A 15,385-nucleotide genomic window follows, 5' to 3' on the forward strand; every position below is an offset into this window, starting at 1 on the left:
TACTTATGAAATTAGAATTTCTCCAATTTCTGTCTTTAGGTGAACAAGTTTCTTCTCCACCTCCTGCTCCTCCTATTTCTCGTATTCCTCCTCCTCCTCCTCCTCCTCCTCTTCTTCTTCTTCTTCCTTCTTCTTCTTCTTCTTCTTCTTCTTCTTCTTCTTCTTCTTCTTCTTCTTCTTCTTCTTCTTCTTCTTCTTCTTCTTCTTCTTCTTCTTCTCCTTTCTCCTCCTCCTCTTCTTTCTCTTCTTTCTTTTTCTTTTTTTTTGTTCTGGAGGACCATATGAGATGCTGAGGATCAAACTTGGATGGTTACTTGCAAAACAAGAGCCCTACCCATTGTACTATTGCTCCAGACCAATGAATTGGGGACTGGGAGAGAGGGTATAAAAATAAACAAAAATGTGGAAGGTTTGAGATATTAAGAGACTTACTCAGGACCACATAGTTAGTCTAGGATACAGTTGGGGATGGGGCAAAGAAATAAAATACCGTAGTTGCCCAGTTTCTCCCTTTAGCGCAGTTGCTTTTGTTTTACACTCTCAGTCTGAGATTGCAGTCAGTGGAAGAACAGAAGGTCATGAGCAGAGAAAGAACAATGAACAAGGAAGGGAAGAGTCTGTTCAAAGATGAAGTTGATTTCAGGTGAGGAAGCTGCTCAGGTTTCCCTCATTCATACTCATTCCATTGTTGCCAAATCATTTCCCCTCCTTCGTTTTTATGTGCACAATGGTTTACCATTGATTTTATTGCTTATGTAAGTCCAGCAGTACTAAAACTTTTTTCTACAGCTCAACACTAGGGTTTGGTAATAAAATCCTTTAATTAAATTGTAAAAAATTATTACCACATCTTGCTGAATGACAAAATAGTTCATTTTACATTAAAAATTTATTTAAAGAAAAAGCATCACATATGTGACATAGTTGATCATAAGACATTTGCTTACAGATAAGTGAAAGCAAAGTTATTGAATAAAAAGAAAGAAAAAATAAAAAGGAAGAGAAGAAAGTTAGAAAAGAAGAAAAATGTGCAGTAGCAAGAACATTTGAGAAAATTATTGTATCTCCAATGAAATCATTAATACAATGTCAGAAGGTTTAGTAAGCGCTTGTCATTAGCTGTCCATTCTGTTAAATTGGTGTGCTCCTATAGGGATGACAGCATTAAACAAATGAAGTTGTTCAGAGATTCACAGCACTCTTACTAATACTGTGAATTTTAGAGGTAGATACTCATCTTCTAGGGCTCCTGGAAAAAGGAAGATATAGGGGGTGGATGCCCGCACTTGCTCTAAGAAGCCCTGGTGATATCAACCCCCAAACTTGCATACCTGAAGTTTGACCAGATTGGTGTTCCCAAAGAGAATCATAGAGGGTCAATCATAAGGCAGGAAAAATGGAAAATTGGCAATTGTGGTGACAGATGCAGCAGGCCTGGTTTCGGCAGGGCAGGGACTTAGCCTGTCCTCTCCTCCTGAGATGGCCAGCTTTCTGCTGCATGAGCCAGTGTACCACATGATTTTTCATGGCTCAATTCACATCTAATTTGAGAATAGAGTGAGTATGGAGGTGATACAGTTTGAATGTGACAACTGAGTTTGTGGGTATGGTTTTATCTTCCAGAAGAAAGATAAAATGGTGCCTATACTTTCTCCAAGAATAATGATATAATAGTTTTAATTTTGGTTTGAATATTCTGAGGCTGGAAATATCTATGCCCGCCTAGTGATTCCCAACTGTGAGTGTTGCCTGTGCGTGTTTTTCCACTGTCCTTCTCCAAAACCTCTTGGGAGTGGGCCAAAAAGGGCCCAGGAAAATAGCTCTCCCAGAGGCTCTTCCAAGGGCCGGAGTGCCAAGGAACTGTGTTTGACCATGAAAACTGGCTATCCACAGTATTCTGCAGAAAAGAAGGTCCCCTGTTTGTGTTGTCAGGCTGGGAAAATTTATGCCTGCCCAGTGAATCCCGACTGTGATTGTTACCTGTGCGTGTTTTTCCTATCTCCGAAACCTCTTGGGAGTGGGCCAAAAAGGGCTCAGAAAAATAGCTCTCCCAGAGGCTCCAGAAGAGCATGGCCACTCCGCTTCACGGCTGCGCACTCTTTCTAACCAATGAACCCCACCACAACACGCAGAAAAAATCACACTACAAGCGTGAAAATGGGGGAACCTAGCAGGCAAACACCATGCACAGAGAATGAAGATGATAACTCAGATGACCTAAAAGATCCCAACCATCTATTAACCTCTATGATAAGGAGTTTAGAATAGCAATGTGGAAGATGTTAATAGAACTCAAAGAAAGCATAGATCGATCTGAACAAAAAACAAAGGCAGACATCAGAAAATTTCAAACTGAAATAACAGATCTGAAAAACACGGTAGCTGAACTGAAAAACTCAGTGGATGGTCTTGCCAGCAGGGTAACAGCAGCTGAGGACAGAATTGGGGTGCTGGAAGATGAGATGCAGAAAAACTCAACACAGCAGAAGAAATTGGAAAAGAACCTTAAGACAAACGATCAGGCAATGGAGAAAGTACTCAAGGATTGTGAACAGATGAAAATGGAAGTCTTTGATAAACTCAACAGAAACAACATAAGAATCGTTGAAGTCCCAGAGGCACAGATAGGAGATCTCCAGGAAGAATCAACTGTCAAAGACATTATCAAAGAGATACTCCCAGAGTTAAAGACTACATGCAATCAAATCCTGCATGCCTGAAGAGTACCAGCTAAAAGAGACCCAAAGAAAAACACCCCAAGACACATCCTTGTTACAATGACAAATCCCACAGATAGAGATAGAATACTGAAAGCAGCAAGATCAAAAAGAGAAATTATATTCAAAGGAGCATCCCTAAGACTTACAGCAGACATGTCACAAGAAACTCTCTAGGCCAGAAGACAGTGGTGGGATATTGTGACAAGACTGAATGAAATGAATGCCTGACTGAGAATACTGCACCCAGCCCGACTCACATTCAGGTTTGAAGGAAGGATATATAGCTTCATGAATAAAGAAGAGCTCAGAAACTTCACAGATGAAAAACCAGCCCTAAAGGAAAAACAGAAAGGTCTATTTTAAGACAAGAGAGACCAACAAACACAGCAAACTAATCTACAAAGATGACATTAAATCCTATGACAATCATCTCCCTCAATGTCAATGGACTAAATTCACCAATTAAAAGAAATAGAGTGGAAAATGGGTCAAAAAGATGAATCCAACCTTCTGCTGCCTACAAGAAACACACCTGAATAGTCAGAACAAACATAGACTCAAAATCAAAGGCTGGAGGAAAATCATCCAATCAAACAACACCCTTAAAAAAGCTGGGGTGGCCATATTAATATCTGATGACACCAACTTTATACTCAAAAAAGTTGTAAGGGACAAAGATGGACACTATGTACTAATCAAGGGATATGTGCAACAGGAATAAATCAGACTATTAAACATATATGCACCCAGTGAGAGACCAGCAAATTATCTAATACAATTACTGACAACTCTGAAAGAAGACATCAATAATAACAATAATTGTGGGAGACCTCAACACGGCCATGTCACACTTGATAGGTCAACCAGACTGAAACCCAAGAAAAACATACTAGCCCTGAAAAGAGTAATGGAAGAAAGAGGACTAGTAGACATATATAGGACACTCCACCCAAAAAAACCTGGATACACATTCTTCTCCAATGTACATGGGTCATTCTCCAGGATAGGCCACATGCTGACACATAAAACATACCTTCATAAAATCAAGAGGATAGAAATTTTGCAGGCTACCTTTGCTGACCACAAGGCTCTGAAATTAGATGTGAACTACAAAGCCACACAGAAGAAAAACTTTAACAATTGGAAATTGAACACCCTGCTACTGAACAACCAGTGGGTTCGAGATGAAATCAAAGAGGAAGTCAAAACTTTCCTGGAAACAAATGATAATGAAGACACAAACTGCCAGAATCTATGGGACACAGCAAAAGTGGTCCTGAGAGAAAAATTTATAGCTTTACAAGCACACATCAGGAAGCAAGAAGGGGCATACCTGAATAACTTAATGACGCAGCTCATAAAATTAGAAAATTACCAACAAAAGGAACCAAAAATAGGGAGACAGAAGGAAATAACAAAACTGAAAGCAGAAATCAATAAAGTGGAAAACCAAAAAACAATCCGAAAGATCAACGAAAGCAGAAGTTGGTTCTTTGAAAAAATAAACAAGATTGATAGACCATTGGCAAAACTCACAAAGAAAGAGAGAGAGAGAGAGAGTGAGAGAGAGAGAGAGAGAGAAACCTGATAACCCATATTAGAAATAAGAAGGGGGAGATCACGACAGATACTGCAGAGATCCAAAAGGCAATCAGAGACTACTTTGAGAAACTTTATGCTACTAAACATGAGAACCTAGAAGAAATGGATAAATTATTGGACACTTTCAACCTTCCACAATTAAGTAAGGAGGATATAGTGTATCTAAACACCCCCATCACTATTGAGGAAATTGAAACTGTAATCAAACATTTGCCCAAAAAATAAAGCCCAGGCCCAGATGGATTTACTAATAAATTCTTTTAAACCTTTCAAGCGGAGCTACTACCAATTCTAGTCAGGGTCTTTCATGAAATTGAAAAAAAAAAAAAAACGGGAACACTCCCAAACACCATTTATGAAGCCAACATCACCTTGATACCAAAACCAGACAGAGATGCTGCCAAAAAAAGAAAATTGCAGACCAATATCGCTGATGAATGCAGATGCAAAGATCTTCAACAAAATCCTGGCAAATAGGATCCAATGCATCATCAAGAAGATCATACACTACGACCAAGTAGGTTTCATCCCAGGAATGCAAGGATGGTTTAACATCCATAAATCTATCAACATCATACACAATATCAACAAGAAGGAAAATAAAAATCACATGATCATATCAATAGATGCAGTGAAAGCATTTGATAAGGTCCAATGCCCATTCTTGATCAAAACTCTCAGTAAGATGGGAATGGATGGTACCTTTCTCAATCTAGTTAAAGCCATCTACCACAAGCCAATGGCAAATATTATCTTCAATGGAGAAAAACTAAAAGCCTTTTCTCTAAATTCTGGCACAAGACAAGGCTGTCCACTTTCACCACTCCTCTTCAACATAGTAGTGGAAGTGCTTGCTATAGCGATCAGGCAAGAAAAGATATCAAGGGAATCCAGATAGGAAAGAAGTCAAGCTCTCATTGTTTGAAGATGACATGATACTATAATTAGAAAACCCTAAAGACTCTACCAAAAAGCTTCTAGAAACAATAGACTCATACAGCAAGGTGGCAAACTACAAAATTAACACACAGAAATCAATGGCCTTTTGATACACCAATAATGATAGGGAAGAGATGAATGTCAAGAAGGCAATCCCATTCACATTAGTGCCACACAAATTCAAATATCTTGGAGTCAACTTGACCAAAGACATGAAGGACCTATACAAAAAAAAAACTATAAAGCTCTGCTCCAAGAAATAAGAGAAGACACACAGAAATGGAAACACATACCCTGCTCATGGATTGGCAGGATTAGCATAATTAAAATGGCAATACTCCCCAAAGCATTGTACAGATTTAATGCGATCCCTCTAGATACCCATGACATTCTTTAAAGAACTGGATCAAACGCTTATGAAGTTCATCTAGAACAATAAACACCCTCAAATAGCTAAAGCATTCCTAGGGAAAAGGAAAATGGGAGGCATTACTTTCCCCAACTTTAAACTGTACTACAAAGCAATAGTTATCAAAACAGCATGGTATTGAAATAAAGACAGACCCTCAGATCAGTGGAATAGGCTTGAGTTCTCAGACAATGTTCCCCAGGCATACAATCATCTAATTTTTGACAAGGGAGCAAGAAATCCTAAGTGGAGCAGGAAAAACCTCTTCAACAAGTGGTGCTGGCAGAACTGGTTAGCCACTTACAAAAAAGCGAACATAGACCCCCAGTTAACATCATGTACAAAGGTAAAATCCAAATAGATTAAAGACCTTGATATCAGACCTGATACCATAAAGGATATAGAACAACACGTAGGTAAAACACTCCATGACATTGAGACTAAAGGCATCTTCAAGGAGGAAACTGCACTTTCCAAACAAGTGGAAGCAGAGATAAACAGATGGGAATACATTATGCTGAGAAGCTTCTGCACTCAAAAGAAATAGTGCCCAGGATACAAGAGCCACCCACTGTGTGGGAGAAACTATTCACGCAATACCCCTCAGATAAAGGGCTAATATCCAAAATATACAGTGCACTGACAGAACTTTACAAGAAGGAAACATCTAATCCCATCAAAAAATGAGAAGAAATGAACAGACACTATTATAAAAAAAATAATACAAATGGCCAAAAGACACATGAAAAAATGTTCCTCATCACTGATCATTAGGAAGATGCAAATCAAAACAACGATGAGATACCATCTCACACCACAGAGATTGGCACACATCACAAAGACACAAAGAATGAGAACAATTGGTGCTGGCAGGAATGTGGAGAGAAAGGAACTCTTATCCACTGCTAGTGGGAATGCCGTCTAGTCCAACCTCTATGGAAAGTGATATGGAGATTTCTCCAAAAACTGGAAATTGAGCTCCCATTCAACCCAGCTATTCCATTCCTAGGTATATACCCTAGAAACACAAGAATACAATACAAAAAACCCTTCCTCACACCTATATTTATTGCAGCACTATTCACAATAGCCAGGCTCTGGAAATAACCAAGATGCTCTTCAACAGACAAATGGCTAAAGAAACTGTGGTACATATAGACAATGGAATACTATGCAGCCGTCAGGAGACATGAAGTCATGACATTTTCCTATACATGGATGTACATGGAATCTTTCATGCTGAGTGAAATAAGTCAGAGAGAGAGAAAGATGCAGAATAGTCTCACACATTTATGGGTTTTAAGAAAAATAAGTCATCTTTGCAACAATCCTCAGAGACAATGAGAGGAGGGCTGGAACTTCCAGCTCACTTCATGAAGGTCACCACAAAGAGTGGAGTGTGCAGTTATGAAAATAACTACACTGAGAACTACCATAATCATGTGAATGAATGAGGGAACTGGAAAGCCTGTCTGGAGTACAGGTGGGGGTGTGGTGGGATGGAGGGAGATTTGGGACATTGGTGGTGGGAATGTTTCACTGGTGAAGGGGGGTGTTCTTTACATGACTGAAACCTAGTCACAATCATATTTGTAATCAAGATGTTTAAATAAAGAAAAAATGCAAAAAAATAATATTCTGCTACTAAACTCCTTGCTTATCTTTAAATTTTACATTGGTTCCTGTTATAGAAGGCTTTTCCTTCAGACACATATGTAACACGCATCTGCCTTTCCTTCAAATCTTGGCTCAAATATTGCTTTCTACCAAGGACTCCGCATAACATGTAATCGAAGCCTGCCAGCAATCTCCCTGAGATTTTCTTTGTATTTCCTTTTCTTTGTATCTTTTCTACCTAGCCTGGACACCATATAGCATCATTTGTTAGACTCCTTTTGTGCTTTATTTTCTGTTATGCCACTTCACGTAAGCTCTCCAGGCAGAATTTTTTGCTACAACCTCAGTGCCTAAAAGCAGTACCTGGCATTTAGTAAGCAGTCAGTAAGTTTGTGAAGAATAGTTGTTGAGTGAATATCCTCCTGCGGGTAGCACACATTTGCCACAGTGCCTGGTTGCTCCACATTTCTGGAGTGAAAGAACACGGTCTTTATTTCTTCCAAGAGTTTGGAATAGGTTTAACCTATTCAGGCCATCTGCAGCAACTTCCTGTGATTTCAGGACTCAGGATTCCTTTTGTTTGACTAACAGTGTCTCTTACACACAAGGCCCTCAGGTAAATTTTGCAGACAATATTGAGCTTTTCTACTGGTAGTCTGGTGGCAATCGCTGGGCTCTCTTTTGAAACACACAAATTACTTATTGTCCCTTGTTTAATGTCCTTTTCCCAATGGCCCTTGGCCAGATCAATTGCTCACTGCTGTTTTCAGCTCATCAACCCTCTGTCTGACACTTGTTGGACAGGTAAATGAGCATTTGTTGACTGAAAAGGCCAGAAATGAACAGCAATGCCAAGGGGAGATTAAAACATGTTCTTTTTCACTCCCGGAACCTCATAAATGGACACTTCAGGGAAATTCCCTCCCCTAAAGTGCATCTGAGCAAACATCTATAGGAAAATTTCTTCATTTGAAGGTTGAGCATGCTCAAAAATATGCTCCAGCTTGGCACTCTAAGGCTGAATGTGGCGATTTTGCTGTTTATGCAGTACAGAAAAATGACAAAAGTTTACCCATTTTTTCTGTTTATAAATCACTTCTCTGAAGTCTTTCAAGTTGCAGAAAAGACACAGACAGAGACAGCAACCTCAAGATAAAAATGAACAAAGAAAGAAGGGTTTCTTCCAACTTTCTAGATTCAGAACATGAGATAGAGAATAAAAGAAATTTCTGAAAAAGTGAGATATTTTCCCCCAAGCCAGGGGCGATTTCTGAGTGCATAGCCAGGAGTAACCCCTGAGTGTCAAACGGGTGTGGCCTCCCAAAAACAAAACAAAAGTGAGGTAATTTGCTCAATTAGAAAAAAAAAAGAGATTAAAGAAAATAAGTTGTTGGGCAGATTAAAGTTAAAATATGTGGGGCCGGAGCGCTGGCGCAAGCGATAAGGCATCTGCCTTGCATGTGCTAGCCTAGGACAGACTGCGGTATGATCCCCCGGTGCCCCATATGGTTCCTCACGCCAGGAGCGTTTGCTGAGCGCCTAGTCAGGAGTAACCCCTGAGCATCATCGGGTGTGGCCGAAAAACCAAAAAAAAAAAAAAAAAAAAAAAGAAGGTTAAAATAAGTCTTCAGAATAGAAACCAGTTGGGTGCATATAGTCCTAAGGGTCCCTAGAACCACTGACTGTAACTCTGGGTGTCCCCAGCACTACTGAATCTGAGAAGAACCACACCATCCTGTCTTAGTATTAAATCTTTTGGGAATCCCAACACCCCAAATAAAATGAAGGAGGTAAATTAATTCTTCAGAGCAGATTTTATTTAAATATACATCTAGACTACTATCACTTCAAAATAAAATTAAGAGCATTACTAATGAAATATGTACATGCTTTTTCCATATTAAATCCTTAAAATTCATGGTCTAGACTCTCTTAATTCTGACTAGCCGCATATCACATGTATAAGAGTCACATGTGGTTAACTGCCACCCTCATAAACAGCACATTTTATTCATTTATAGCCATTAATTTTTTAAATGTTTCTCTTGCATCTAGATAGTGTATGCTGAAAATTTTTTATTAGGCTGTCATCATGTTTCAATTGGTTGTCTGGTTTTCTCCACTGGCAAGTGCATATTTAGATACATAATGTATAAATTAGAACATTTTAATTTTCCTTTAAATTGTTAATTTATTTTTAAGTATGTTGCAAGAGCGGTGCCCTCCAAAAAATGTTCGATAATTACTGTGAGGAGCAGCTGTTTTGCTCTACACATGGCACCGATAGAAATGCTTTTATTACTTACCATTTGGAATGGTATTTATTGCTGAATGCAGGGGTACAATCGCTAATCAACATAAAAAGAAGTCTGTTTCTAGTCTCAATTTTCAAGCTTGTTACTTTTGTTGTCTATGTATTTTAAGTAAGGACCAAATTTTAGGCCTGGGAAGATCTAGCTCAAAGTACTGGAACTTTTGCCTTGAGTGTGAGGTCCTAAGTTTGGTCCTAATAGTGCATGACTCCTTGTAAAGTGCCTCCCATTTCCCTCTTCCACATTCTTAGCACTGCTATACTGATAAATATGGCTCTGATGGTTTCTGAGCACCATCAGCAGGATGGTCCCCAATAGCTTTGGGTCTGCTCAGCATCACCTAACTGGGCTGAGCATTTTAAATGTCTAGAGTGATTGGCTGAACATTGCATGGAATGTCTTCTTTCCCCCATCTTACAATGTGTTAATTTCATCAAATGCTTTATAAAGACTTTTTATTTTGGGGAGGCATATATCATGACCACTGTATGATTAAAATATATGAAATATTTTATAGGCATTTTATTTTCTAATAATAGACTTGCATCCTTGGGAGAAATCCAAGTTTTTTTTTTTTATTCATAGACTAATATTTCTTGCCCAAAGTTTTGCAATTGAATAAATCAGATTTTTGTATGCCTTTGTTTTGATGTGTGTAGGTGCTAGCTCATTCTAGTTCTGATGTTGTATCTATTGTACACTCAGGATGTTTAAATATTGCAGGAATTTGTATGCTCCTTGCAGATTTTAAGAACATTAGCATAAAAACTTTCTTATTCTGGTACAAGGCGGGTATTTGGCTTTTCTCCAACTCTGGTGATGTACTTAGCTTTCTATTTCTTCTGCACTAATTTAATAATTTATCTTTTCCTGATAAATAAAGCATGGCATTTAGACTTTCAGATTTATTTTTATAGTTATATAGGGCATTTGTCTAGTAATGTTTATTATGCAATATTTTAATCACTCAGTAAAACAGAATATTCTGATGAACATTCATGTATTCACCATCCAGGTTTTTCAACTCTTAACATTTTACTATGATGGTTTCATATTTTAAAAGCTCAAACAGTAGCAATACTCTTGAAACTTTTGCAAACTCATCTCTGATTTCCTTTCTTTTATGGTTTTTAACATTTCCACGTATTTATGTACTTCTGCTGATTTATGTATGAATAATAGCCTGCATTGGTTCTAAAGAGATAATAAGGGGAGAAAGTAAGACAAACCTTGCACATTGTTGTCCCTGGTTTGATACTTGGCTCTGCCAATTGGTCCCCAAAACACAATAGTTACCAAGTATTACTTGGTATGGTTTCTACCAAATAAAAATTAAAATACAAAAATAATAGCTTATTTTTTTTTTGAAACTTAAAGAAAAATTTATTGAAGATCTGAAAAACAATTCCTAAAAGATTGTTCCAGAAAACTGCAGCTACACAAGGCATTGAGTCTATCATGGCAAACGTGCATTGACACAAACACAAACACAATGAAACAAGCCACTATTCTACAATCCGAGCAAAGGCAGGATGCCTAAGGAACACCATGAAGGACCTGCAGCAGGTGGGCTCTTTAAGCACCATTAAAAGAAAAAAAAAAAAAGGAGCACAAGTGGGCGCAAGTGTTCAGGTATATACACTGAATTGAACCTTTGGCACTAGCAATCAGAGCATTTGTCATAGAGCATTAACACATAATATCAAAGTGCGTAGTGTCAAAGGAATAGGACCACCAGCATCACAAGCAGCTTTGTCAACCAGGCAATGAAACACTATAGTCATATCTCTCTGCCGTCGATCACTGAATACACTGGTAGCGACTTTGAAATTTAAAAAAAAAGAGAGAGAAAAGGAGCCAGGACCCCTTTTAATTTCTGAGTTTAAACTCAAACAGAAAACAAACATCAATTTTGTTATACGTTTTCAAAATACAAGTGTACAAGAGGACTAAGAACAGAAGTGTGTTACAGAAATCCCAAACAACTCGAGTGAGTGTCTGTGCCTCACACTGCTTTCCGGTGGTACTCAGGAGGCGCCACTTCATAGTCACTGGCACTAAACAGAGTTGCAGAATTCTTCGCCAAGTACTTTAGAAAATCATGAAGGTAATTCAGTAATAATGCAAGACTCTTCTCATCCAGAGGTGTATAGGCCAACATTGCTCCAATTCTTACAAACAATCTCAGCAGGTGTGGTGCGCCATACACCTGGGACATGGGGGCATCAGGATGGTCTGCCAGGATTTCAGCATATTGTGGTCTTTCAAATTTGTACAAAAGCTGAGTGCCCAACATTACATTGAAGTACTCTTTTATCCCTGCCACAACTTCATTGACAGCATACTCCTTATTATCTGTATTTCCACGAGATTTCTTATAATTTGCATAATCCTCTAGAATGGAATCCACATTTTTTTTGGCAGGGAGATAGAAGAGCTGTTTCTGTCGAGTAATTAAATCCCAGTCATCAACCAGCCATGGTTTTAGTTCTTCAGGAATTTTTACTTTAACTTCAACTCTGTTCATAAAAGTCTCCTCATTTTCAACTGTAGGATCTACTCGGGCTCTTTTCTTCCGAGGAGGCTGAGGTGTTTCACTGGTACTGCCACCATCTCCATTCCCAGGAGCTTTCTGTTTGTTCTTTTTTGTTTTGACTTCGACATTTTTCTGTTGAAGTCCAGATGTCTTCTTTCCTGGGGCAGCCCCTCTCATCTTTCCCTCTGCATACTGCTCCTGATTAGCTTTTTGAAGTTCTCGCTGTTTCTGCAGATTGGTGTCCACATACTTGAGCACTCTGCTTTCTGGAACCCATTCATCCCAGTTTTTATTCCAACCACTGTAATGTATAAAGTATTTCACTTGTTTGTCCTTTATGGCAACCTTTACACACCTCCTGGAATTTCGGCTTCGGGTCCTGCTTGGGCGCCATTTATTATAAGCAATTCGCCGCCGCCGCCGCCTCCGGATCCCGCCGCCCCCCTCGCCTCGCCGCCACCCCACCCAGAGCCGCGTCAGCCTCGCCAATAATAGCTTATTTGTATTCATTTTAAAACATCACATCTACTGCTACTATGTAGACAATGCTCAAATATGGAGCAATTTGTTCAACATGTTTTGAGATATATCCATTTGATGATATACATAGCTTCAGGTCATACTTATATTTAATTTTTTGTCAATCTGATATGTATCTTCTTTTTTATCATTTAAAACTACTTCTGAAGACTACATTTTTCTCATACCTCTGTCATAATGAAACTCTTTTATTATCTTTTCTCATTAAATTTGTTTTAGACACTGTGGTTTACAGAGTTGTTCATAATACAGTGATTTCTGCCATTCAATTTGAACTTGCCCCAATGCCCTCAAATGGCTTCACTTCTGTGAGTCTGGTACTTCCATGAGCTTTTCCTGCTAGTCAGGTCTCTCTTTCCAGAGTTATATGAGTATATGGTGTTGACCACTTGGCCTATATGGAGGAAATATGTGTTTTTTCCATCAGTGTATGAATGATGCTTCATTTTATTATTATAATTGATTATATTTCAAAGAGTAAGTTCTTGGTTTTATTTGTCTGATTCATGGAAAAATTAGTCTTGTATGTCATTAGCTTCTACTTTAGACTTTGTTTTACCTTTGATTTTTTAGTGTTATGTGTGTGTGTTAGAATTTATTTGAAATTCCATTTATTTATTTATTCATTTATTTATTTATTTATTTATTTATTTTGGTTTTTGGGTCACACCTGGTGGCGCTCAGGGGTTATTCCTGGCTGTACACTCAGAACTTGCTCCTGGCAGGCTCTGGGGACCATATGGGATGCCGGGATTCAAACCACTGTCCTTTTGCATGCAAGGCAAATGCCCTACCTCCATGCCATCTCTCCGCCCCACTTTTTCATTTATTTTTATTGTCAATACCATTTGATAAATGCATTTACACAAATTTAATTTATACTTATCAGTGGCAGTGGCTTGAAATTTCAGCATGAATTGCACTTTATCTAAAGTAACTTTATCTAATGTATCTCAGCTTTATATTAAGTATAACTCAACAGACTATTTCAGTATGTCAAACATGATTGATATTCTTTTGTCTAGACTTTTGTTAATGCTGGTGGACATCAAATTGTGGTCAGCAAATTGGTCTTTTATGATTAATGCAGGCTTCAAAGACAGTTTGAGTGGGAATTAGATTCAAATTTAATATCTGAATTGTTCTTGAATCTTTATAGACTCTTTGTTTTCCATTGACTTCTGGTATCTATGAAGCAGACACAAAGTTTGATCAAAATCTCTTTATTGATTTTGTTGCCATTTTTTCTTTTCCAGAAATGTGTAATGTATTTGTTTTACCCTTAAACAAGAAAGTATGTCTTATTTTCACTACTGATATTTGGATTTTAGTGAGCTCTTTGGATCTGAAACCTTAAGATTATACTTTAAGCTCAAGGAACAGTTTTTTTCTTTTATTACCTTTATTATTAACACTATATATTTTTAATGTCTACTAAACAGATATTTACCTTTATTTTTGCCTCATATAGTTTTATTTACAACTAATTTTCTTTGAGGCATTCTTATTTTTTCTTTTAGATTTTTTTTAAATTTATAAACAATGAAAGGGATTTATCTTTTTTTTATATGAACACCTTGATTACATACATGATTGTGTTTGGGTTTCAGTCATGTAAAGAACACCACCCATCACCAGTGCAACATTCCCATCATCTATGTCCCACATCTTCCTCTTCCCCACCCAACCCCCGCCTGTACTCTAAACAGACTCTCCATTTCCCTCATACATTCTCAATATTAGAACAGTTCAAAATGTAGTTATTTCTCTAACTAAACTCATCACTCTCTGTGGTGAGCTTCCTGAGGTGAGCTGGAACTTCCAGCTCTTTTCTCTTTTGTGTCTGAAAATTATTATTGCAAGAATGTCTTTCATTTTTCTTAAAACCCATAGATGAGTGAGACCTTCTGCATTTTTCTTTCTCTCTGACTTATTTCACTCAGCATAATAGATTCCGTGTACATCCATGTATAGGAAAATTTCATGATTTCATTTCTCCTGACAGCTGCATAATATTCCATTGTGTATATGTACCACAGTTTCTTTAGACATTCATCTGTTGAAGGGCATCTGGGTTGTTTGCAGAGTCTTGCTATGGTAAATAGTGCTGCAATGAATATAGGTGTAAGGAAGGGGATTTTGTATTGTATTTTTATGTTCCTAGGGTATATTCCTAGGAGTGGTATAGCTGGATCATATGGGAGCTCAATTTCCAGATTGTGGAGGAATCTCCATATCGCTTTCCATAAAGGTTGAACTAGAAGGCATTCCCACCAGCAGTGGATAAGAGTTCCTTTCTCTCCACATCCCCGCCAACACTGTTTATTCTCATTCTTTGTGATGTGTGCCATTCTCTGTGGTGTGAAGTGGTATCTCATCGTTGTTTTGATTTGCATCTCCCTGATGATTAGTGATGTGGAGCCACACCTAGTGATGCTCAGGGGGTTACTTCTGGTTCTGCACTCAGAAATAGCTCCTGGCTTGGGAGACCATATGGGATTCTGGGGGGTCGAACTGCGGTCCGTCCTGGGTCAGCCACATGCAAGGCAAATGCCCTACCACTGGACCATCACTTTGGCACTGCTATTTTTTTTTTCAAAAAATACTTTTTTTTGAGGACCAGGGAGATAGTAACAGTGAGTAGGGCATTTGCCTTGGATGTGGCCAAACTGGGTTCAATATCTAGTGTCCTCTGAGCAGTGCCAGGAGA

General features: G+C 38.3%; 2 protein-coding genes across 2 annotated transcripts in view; both read right to left on the reverse strand.

The window, feature by feature from the left end:
• The window catches only part of SSRP1 (structure specific recognition protein 1), a 1,220,984-nt gene that overhangs the window by 908,050 nt on the left and 297,549 nt on the right, over positions 1 to 15,385 (reverse strand). The gene's annotated exons all lie outside the window — the stretch shown is intronic.
• Positions 10,953 to 12,486, reverse strand: LOC126017896 (mortality factor 4-like protein 1). Its single transcript, XM_049779960.1, has one exon. It carries the CDS (start codon positions 12,310 to 12,312, stop codon positions 11,605 to 11,607), a length of 708 nt encoding a protein of 235 aa, XP_049635917.1. The 5' UTR covers positions 12,313 to 12,486; the 3' UTR covers positions 10,953 to 11,604.

The sequence above is a fragment of the Suncus etruscus genome, chromosome 9 (assembly GCF_024139225.1).
Source record: "Suncus etruscus isolate mSunEtr1 chromosome 9, mSunEtr1.pri.cur, whole genome shotgun sequence".
Classification (NCBI taxonomy): domain Eukaryota; kingdom Metazoa; phylum Chordata; class Mammalia; order Eulipotyphla; family Soricidae; genus Suncus; species Suncus etruscus.

Excerpts from the sequence above, each read along its gene's own strand:
- LOC126017896 (XM_049779960.1), bottom strand. The coding sequence starts at position 12,312 with ATGAGAGGGGCTGCCCCAGGAAAGAAGACATCTGGACTTCAACAGAAA.